This window comes from Aythya fuligula, chromosome 6, assembly GCF_009819795.1.
Source record: "Aythya fuligula isolate bAytFul2 chromosome 6, bAytFul2.pri, whole genome shotgun sequence".
In the NCBI taxonomy this organism is placed as follows: domain Eukaryota; kingdom Metazoa; phylum Chordata; class Aves; order Anseriformes; family Anatidae; genus Aythya; species Aythya fuligula.
The window spans coordinates 31798608-31807926 of NC_045564.1; the positions used below are offsets into that span (position 1 = coordinate 31798608).

Sequence of the window (9319 nt, forward strand, 5' to 3'; positions counted from 1 at the left end):
ACTTACAAGGGATGAACTTACAACGAGCGGCCCGCTGCAGCTGAAGCATCCACACCTTCGCCTAGCACAAACCGAGAGAAGTGGGTGATGAAAGGCCAACTCCAGCTCATCCCGAGCCCAGAGGACAGCGGCACTCGCCCAGCACTCACTTGGTGACCCCGCCAGGGAAGCTCTCCTCAGGCTCTCGGTGCTGGAAATGGGGCCGGGGCTGCCGCCGGCCGCCCTTTAGACCTGGGACGGGAGAAGGCAGCCAGGAGGCGGCTGCTGCCCCAAGCTTTTACCTCACGCCACGGCTGTTCCGGCTGTGCCCCAGAGCCTCTCCCTCAGCTCCGGTCCCGGCCCCACAGGCGGCGGCTCCTCAGCACCTCAGAGCCAGGGAAGGACGGCCCCGAGCGGCGGAGCGGGAAGCGAAAGCGAAAGCTGGCGGCAGGCACCATGGCGGCGCCGCTGCTGGTGAAGCTGAGCCCAGCGCCTGATGACGGCGAGAAGGCGAAGCTGAAGCTCCAGAGCTACTTCCAGTCAGGGAAACGCTCGGGGGGAGGCGAGTGTGACCTGCAGGCGGGCCCCGAGCCCGGCACCTATCTGGTGTACTTCCAGCAGGAGCGAGGTAGGGGTGGGGGGCATGAAATGGCCGCCCCCAGGCACCATCTTGTGCCCACTGTGGTGGGGCGGGTGGGCGAGGGGTGGCTGTGGCTGCATGGGGTTCATCGCCCAAACGTCCCTCTGCCCGCAGATAAGAAGAATGTGGAGTCCCGCACTGACCACGTCGTGGACATGGGTGGCAAGTGCCTGAAGGTCAGCATCCAGCCCGAGAAAGGGGGCCTGAGTGGGGACCAGTCGATGTCGCAAGCCGCCGCCAGCTGCTCCCAGCCATACCACATCTCCCCACCGCCTCGGGGGTCTGGGGAAAAGCAGGCTGCTGAAGGCCAGCGAGACACCGCAGCTGAAACCGTGACCAAAAAGGTAGGCTAGGAAGAGGTATAAAGCAGCATCACAGCCTGCCCTGCTTGTGGTCCCGTGAGTCCTTTGGGAAAGGCCAAACAGCGCTGCTTCCTGTCACACTCCAGTGTTTCATACCACACAAATGTTAATCATGCTGCCTTAGTCAATAAAACTGGGGTAGGGAGCAGCTTTTGATGGTTTTGGCACTGCTGCTCCATAAGCGGTGCCCTGGTGGGTTTCAGGGGGTAGCATGCACCAAGGACTGTTGCCAAAAGGTGGAAGAATTGCATGAGGTTTGGATCTCTTCCTGGTACACAGACCTCCAACACTACTTCAGCATGGTTTGCTTCCCTCAAACAGCTCTAATTACTTCCATCCCATACCTCAGTCTTACAAAAATTTGCTCTGATGGGGCATAGCGCAACGAATGTTTCTAACACTTTGAACTAAAAGTCATATGGAAAAGGTCAACTGTGCTTTAGGGCCATGGTGTAAGCTGTAGGGCGAGTCTATAACTTACATGATGCTGAATGATGCTCAACTGAGACATTGACACCCGACCCAGAGAGCTTGTCTTGTTCTGCATCGTAGCATAGATGCAGCTTTGGGGTATGTCACGTGCTGACTTAATGGTTATTTGATATCTGTAGCATTTAATGCAAATTCTCTTCTTTCTGTGCAAAGTAGAGATGTGAACGTGTTTGTTCAGAATCCTGCTTTGTGCCTTAACCCTGAGTTACTGAATCATTTCTTTTGGATTTTTTTTTTTTTTAAGGAGTGAAAATGACTGGGAAGTCTAATGTAATAAAAAAGAACAATGTAATGTAATGTCTGTGCTGTTGAAATGTGTAGCCTCTCACGCTAAGTAGCAAAGTTCCTTGTTCTTTGTTCCCATAAAACTGATGACATTAACAAACTTCAGTTTTGCTGCTGATTTAGAAGCAGATTGCTTTACTCTGACGTAGTGTCTGTATACATGGCATAAAAGAAACACTGTGCAAATTTCTCTATGTTAATCTTGCCCTACAGAATTGTGTCAAGGTTTTCATTACTCAAACTATAGAAGCACCAAGCTGAGAACCATAGGGAAAAAAAAAATAAATGTCTTCTTGTCTTCTCTTTAGATTTTTCTTACAGTATCTGCGATATTGAATACCAGTATGTTCACTAAACAGCAAAGGGAGAAAATTGCTCTTATGTGTCCAAACCTAAAAAGAGAAGGAAATCCTGATGTTGACGGCTATGAGAAATTAACAGGAGACTACACAGATATTGAAAAAGCTTATCATTACTTTAAAGATATCCTTGCAGGCTACGACCAATACCATGATTTTTCACATACTGGGAGTAAGAATGGTTTAGAAGATGGGAATGGTCTGAAAAATGAAGAAAGCGATGAGCTTACAGTTCCATCAGCTCTCTATGAATATTTCTGTCATACCTGCAAAGATCAAATTAAGGAACTGAATGAATGTTTTGGGGTGCATTTAAGAAATAAAGATTGTAACAATGGGTACACAACAGTATGCTTCACTTCTAATAAAAGTTCTAAAAGTTCTGCATCAATGCAAAAAGCTAAGGATTTTTTTACCAGTGCTTTTCAGAAAAATATCAAAGATGTGCAACAGGAAAAAATTTCCCTAACGAACAGTTACCACTTAAATGAGACAATAATGAAATTAAATAATAGGTTCAGTAATCTTCTTGCCAAACAGGAAGAAAAGCAACTACTCCTCCGTGGTCCAACAAAAGAAATTTCGAATGCCAAAAACTTTCTAGCAGAGGAAATGCAGAACAGCCAAACTGAAAAGAATGTGGATATACCATGTGAATTGTATACCTACAGGAACGAAATTGCAGTTGATGCTTCTGTGTTCAATCTGTTGGAAACAGCATTAAGAAAAGAAATTGAGGACATTAAAGAAAATTTTGATACTGTAATGGAAAAGAAACACAGTTCAGATAGCCAGAAGATGCTCATAATATTTAGGCCAAGGTCCAAAATTTCTGATAGGTTTTCCCATGCTATGGAAGCTTTCATCAATGCATTTCAGAATGCCTTTGCAATGTTAAGAGAAAAACTCATCAGCTGTAAACTTTCAGAGTATCAGGAGCAAAGATTAAATATGCTTGATGGAAAACAATTGGAAGACCTGCACGTAAAATTTAAGAAGAAGGAAGACAAAATAATTTTATATGGTTTACCAAACCATCTCGATGCTGCTGAAAAGCACATCATGAAACTTCTTAATGCTGGAGGCTCTGCAGAAACTAAAACCAGGACACCACTCGGCAACAAAGAAGCTACAGGAGTGTCTGAGAAGAAATACGGTGACAGGCAAAAGAGTAGTTTTTCTTCCAAAGAGGAGGCTAAGGCAAAGACAGAAGAAGACACCGATAGTACATGTCCTATTTGCATGGAGGGAATGAATGATAAAGTAATACTGACAAAGTGCAAGCATGCGTTTTGCAAAGGTTGCATCACAAAGGCCATGACTTACAAGAAAACTTGTCCTGTTTGTAATACCGTCTATGGGGTCATGCAAGGAAATCAACCCGAGGGAGAAATGTCATTTCAATTTATTTCTTCACATCTTCCTGGATATCCCACTTGTGGTACTATTGTGATTCACTATGATATGAAAGGCGGGATTCAAACTGTAAGTATATTTAAAGGTCCATACAATACACTGTCCCCCCAGCAAAGCCAATGTTGAGTGTAAAATTCTGTAGTTCTCCATCTTTTCTATTTGTTCGCTACAAATCTATGGAGTGGTAACATGTAAGTAGAATCTGGTATGTTTAATGAGGCTTTTCTGAGCCATTCTCTTAGCAAATGACAACAATTGACAAAACTGAAGAGCAGGTTGGCTTCTAAATTTTCCAGCTGAGAAACCAGCTTATGTTCCATGTTTGGGGTCATGACTAGGAATGAAAATGGGATGAATGAGTAAGTCAGGGGTGGGGTGACGAGTATTTGGGAAATCAAAGAGGAGAAAAATAACAACAATAGCAATGGGATGGATGTATGAGTGATGAAAAGAAAATGTGAATGAAATGTATAGAAAAGAAGTTGTATAATGAGAAAAAAACATTTAAAATCAGTCATGCTGTGTCCTTCTGAATGGATCAAAGAGAGATAAAATGTACTGCGAAAGCTGGGATGTGTGATTTCCACACTTTGAAAGAATTTATGGTAACACGATGCATTTTTGTTCTGTTTTTCTACAAAACAGAAGGACCATCCGAACCCAGGGGCACCTTATCAAGCGGTTTTTCGGACAGCGTATTTACCTAATAATAAGGAAGGGCGAGAAATTCTGCAGCTCCTCCAAAGAGCCTTTCAGCAAAAATTGATTTTCACAGTGGGGCAGTCACGCACTACTGGCTTACAAGGTGTTATCACATGGAACGATATTCACCACAAAACCTCCATGTATGGTGGACCTACAAAGTAAGTGGTCTTTAAGTAATTATAATGCTAGTCAGATGCGGCAGGATGGCTACCCTGTACGCTTTCCACATTAGAGCTTTCAGATTTTTCATTGTGCTGCAAGCCACGGGCAAATCTGATGTATCTGACCTGGCTTGTTGCTAAAAAAAGTGATAGTGGAAAGTTCTGTGGATTCAGACTTGAACCACCTTCGCAGCCTTTGAGTGCTGCTAGTGCAACTGGTGATAGGAAAAGCACGGGCAGCACTGCATGCAGCAACAATAAGCATCACAGACAAAATTTTGACAGTTGGAACAAGGATGAGTTTAGTTTTCTGTTGCCCCTTAGGCCACTCATTCACCAGTCAGTTGTGTGAGGTACTTAATCAGCTAATGCCTGCTATGATTAGAAACTATCTGTGGTACAGGACAGGACGGCACTCTGCTGAGAGCAGCTAAGGCTTGGCTCCTGATCTCAGCCTCTTCTGCTACCAGCTGTTACCAGGAGGTGCTGGTCCAGTACGACAGCAGAAAGAAAGGCACTCAGACTCTGTAAAGGATCATTTGACATTCTACTTGGAATTAAAGGTGTAAAGAAAGAGCCAGTAGTATCGATAAGGTCATGCCCCTTTAAATACTTGAAACCCTGAGATGTGCAGCATCGAGGAGGCTTCTGATCAGGGCACAGCACACCACGCGGGCTGTCTCTAGAAAGGGTTTCCCCATTTTAGCCATTTGAGCTAAAACAGGTTTTTCTTAGAGGAAAACAACTCTCCAGCATTTCTTGAGAACGTCTTGCTGTGCTGCTGGATAAAAGCAAGGCCACGCAGGTGGTGTAATCGCTGGCTCTGCGTGGGAGCTGCCCTCAGGCTCCTCTGTTATGGTTTGCTGGCTGAGGTTATCCTGTGGCCGAGGAATGTGCATGGCACAACAGAAACTGAAGGCTGTGCTGTACGTGCAGCACTGGTACATGGATCACTAATTCCTCAATCTGTAACAGCCTTCTGGTCAGGATCACGACCTTCCATCCCTTGAGGCACGTACAGTTGTCCTTTCTTAAAGATGTGCCTAATTAGAGATTATATCAGGAAGCTGTTTGGTGCTACTTGGAAAATTGTTAGTTTTCAATATATTTATAGGCAGTTGCTGTAAATAACACTACGAGAAAGATGACAAGTAAAACAAATACTGACTGCAAGAATAAGTGGAGGGTAGCAGTGATGGGAGGGCTGGGACCGACAAAGAAGTTTTGCCATCAGGCCGTACCCCTCATTCCATGTCCACTTCAACAATTGTGATGCAAATTTCACCAAATTTCACTACTCTGAGTTGTGCAGCACTGACTGGGCCTCTAGTCAGGGCACGGCATGCCACGCAGACCCCATCCAGAGATGGGATGGCATTTTGGTCTTTCAAGCGATTGCAGGATTTTCTTACAAGAAGGCAACTCTGTTGAGCACTTCTGCTGTAAAACAGAAAGAATGTTCACACGAAATCTTGCTGCACTTCGAGATAAAGGCAAGGACACGCACGTGGTGTGGCTGCTGGTAACGAGGGGGAGTTGCCTGCAGGCTCCTCTGTTACAATTAGCTGGCTAAGTCAATTCTGTGGCCAAGGCTTGTACACAGCACTGGCTGGTCAGGGTTGCTGCACCTACAAATCAGCCTCCAATGCATTCTCAGTCATGCCGGCAGTTACAGCCCTCCAGGGTGTTCTCTTGTGTTCCCAGGAAATTTTGAATCTTCCCAAGAGAATCACTCTGTAAATAAAAATATGATGCTTCTGGGTTATTTTAATGCTGTTGCCTATGAAAACAGACATTGGAGCACAGCTGTCTGTTGAATGTGGCAGTTGTCGTGGTGAGTAATATGAAAGCCCAGGACTGAATTGTCTCTAGAATGAAATAAAGTAGATTAAACAATCCTGCACCCCTCACGCATGTCTCAGGAAGAACCCATTTTTTGATGACACTTTCTGCCTTTAAGTCCTCCTGTCTTTAACCTTTTCTTGGTGACCAATGTTGAAGGAATCATTCATCAGTAAGAGGCTTTGGTGCTTTGAATATGTGTACAGGGACATCTTGATTAGAAAACTAGCAACTGAAGCAAAATGCTTCTAACTAGATAAACAAAAATAATGTTGTCAAAGCTCAGAATATAGAATTGGATGCTGGGTTTATTTTTCTTTTTTTCTTTTTTTTTTTTTTTTTTTCTGTTCTGAACATGCACAGCTTATGTGTACAATAGTAAACATCTTGGTTAAATACTGGTTAATTCTGTAGTAACATGCAAACTTGCTTGACAAAGCTCTAATCATGTTGTAATACAGATAACAAAAGTATTTTGCTTTCACTTCTCAGGCTCTATCTGAGAGTTTAGAAGGAAGCTTGGAACACTCATTTTAAGCTTGTTGAAGCCTCTCAGGGTCAGGCGTCTTCCAACAAGCTCTAAAGATCTGTGCCTAGAGTTACGTACTCCCTCCTGGACTAGGATCATAAAAGAGCAAAAAATATTAATTTTGGTTTATCCTCCACTTTGCTGAATGACCCCTTCTTATCACTTGCTGTGTATATCCTTTCGGTGACATGCTACTTAAAATTCAGAGGTGCTGTTATATTCGTGTTTTGAATGCTCACTTGGAGACACTTCTGGTCTGTTTTTCAGAAAGATGCATATAATTTGCAAGGCCTGCCTTCTCAGTAGGGTGAGAAGTGTGTGCATTAAATTTGTAAAGTATTTTAAGAGATTTTGATGTGAAGGGTCTGTAAAACTGTCAAGTGCTTCTTTGCACAAGTATCCTAAACAAGTCTTTTCTTCTTCTTCTAGTTTTGGCTACCCTGATCCTGATTATCTGAAGCGGGTTCGATCAGAATTGAAAGCAAGAGGAATTGAATAGAGAAACATACCAGCTGGCATCTTTTAAGTGTAGTAACTGAACATGCAGCAGTTAATTCACCGATCAGGTTCTAAGAAGAAAGTTAATTTGTTCAACTGCTATACTTAAATTGCTTGTATTTCACAGTCAGCTAAGAAAAGTAATCTTTTCTGATCAAAAGATATATGTTGTTTTCATGCATTATTTGTTTCTGTGAACAATGCTTCCCTATATGCTTTCCTCTTTGCAGAATTTGGGTCTCATGAGTGCAGCATCTGTACTAGCATTTGTCAAATAGCAGTTTGTGTATCTTATTCTCATTTTACCAATAAATCTTGTCTGTACTTGTTCCTACAAGTCTTCAGTCTGACCTCCAAAGTGGCAAATCCATTACTAGCTTTTCTTTGACCAAATACTTCTGCTTCATGTTTTTATACCAGTCGTCATGGATAGCATCATGTAATCTGTGCTGGAGGATTTTTATGCAGCTGTCACATTATCAGCTGTATATGGCCATGATCTTTTGTTTCTTTTCCTTTTCAAGGTAGATATGGCATTAATGGTTTGGGTTTTAAACGTGAAATTGGCATGGATAATGTTGTGTCATAGGTTTTGTGGATGCTGCTATTTTTTCACCTGTGTCCAGAAATGCTGAATGCTGAAAGTCTGGCTGGGACAAACAGAAACTGTTTGTGGTCATCTCTGGTAATGAGTTCCTGGCTCCATGCCTTTCATTGTATTTAAGCTTAAATACTGCTTTTAAGTCAGTTTTGCATGCAACACTATACTTCCCATTGCTTCCAACATTGATTTAAATATTAGCATGAAGATAATTTTGTCCTACTGCTTTGAGCTGTCCAAATAGCTGGCCAATTACCTCTGCGGTGGTAGAAAACAAATAGGTTTCACTTGATGTACCCTAATTTTAATGAGTTAAACTATTTGTGTAAGACGTTACATATAATAAATAAAATATATAGTTACCACCTGATCAGTTTTGCATTCTTCTGTACAAGTTTTTCTTCCTGTTTTAGAGACATACAGTTCTGTATTTTTTTTTTTTTTTGAGTTGGGAGTTTCTCAGCAACTTCTCCAAAGTGATTTGGACCCCACACATCCTCTTTTTAAAAGTAAGTAAATTCCTTCCATGGTTAATAGGCAGCACTACCTTACCACCATGAATTTCAGATTTCCTCGCAGTGGGGACAGTTTGGTTCCCATGTGAGCTGAGATGACTTTCCCACTGTTTTGTTTTACTGTATTTAGTTTCACATTTAATGCTGTTGCAAGCTTTCTCCATTTTCTGTGCCCTAAGATACCAATATACCAGTTGCTTCTAAATGACCATGTTTTCATGTGGATCTGCACACTGAAACCAGCTGTGAAGTTCAAATCTCCTTGGTTTTGTCATTAGGACAGTCTTTTCACTTTTGAGCCCAATAAGCCATTTCATCAGCGTTAGACCCCTGTCTGAAAATTCACCTGCCTCCATTTTATCTATGGCAAAGTGTTACGGGCTGAGAGCCAACAGAGGAGTAAGAGCCCTGCCAGCTGTCAGGGAAAGTTGCCAAGCCTTTATCCTGTAATTAGAGCTGCACAAGACCTTTATCTTTGAATCATACCTGTGCAGCTGAGGAATAAATCTGTCTGATTTAGTCAGATATTTTGTCTGGGCTCTGGCAAGGGAGGAGAGCATGTACCCAGGCTACCTGTTAAGAGACAAGCATGACAGGAAACAAAAGATTATTCGTTCACCAAGAGACAAGGGAACTCCCATGGGGTCTGCTCGGCGGTGTGTGTGACAATACCTATATGTATCTGACATCCATCTGTGTTTGTCATATTTAAGGACATTTTGGTTTTTAGCCACTTCCTAGATGTGCCCTCACTGATGTTAAGGGAACGTGTTTCCATTCCCTACCCGCTGTTTCAGTGCCTCATATTTGGGCACAACAATAAAATAAACAGCGAGAAGCTTCCTTTAAATGTATGCTCTGTGACTGGGTGCCGCAGCTTGAGTGCTGTGTTCAGTTTTGGGCCCCTTAATACAAGAAGGACATCGATGCCCTGG

At 43.0% G+C, this 9319-nt stretch overlaps 1 protein-coding gene across 1 annotated transcript; it reads left to right on the forward strand.

Annotated features, from left to right (window-relative positions):
* The first annotated feature begins 435 nt into the window (after positions 1-435).
* Positions 436-8171, forward strand: DTX3L (deltex E3 ubiquitin ligase 3L). The gene is made up of 5 exons (XM_032189585.1): positions 436-607; positions 734-963; positions 2067-3602; positions 4179-4396; positions 7200-8171. Exons 1-5 carry the CDS (start codon positions 436-438, stop codon positions 7267-7269), a joined length of 2226 nt encoding a protein of 741 aa, XP_032045476.1. The 3' UTR covers positions 7270-8171.
* Positions 8172-9319: the final 1148 nt, after the last annotated feature.

Bases quoted from the DNA above. Each gene is read 5' to 3' on its own strand.
- DTX3L (XM_032189585.1), top strand. From the start codon at position 436: ATGGCGGCGCCGCTGCTGGTGAAGCTGAGCCCAGCGCCTGATGACGGC. The intron at 964-2,066 runs GTAGGCTAGGAA...TCTTCTCTTTAG, and splicing joins CTGAAACCGTGACCAAAAAG to ATTTTTCTTACAGTATCTGC. The intron at 3,603-4,178 runs GTAAGTATATTT...TCTACAAAACAG, and splicing joins TGAAAGGCGGGATTCAAACT to AAGGACCATCCGAACCCAGG.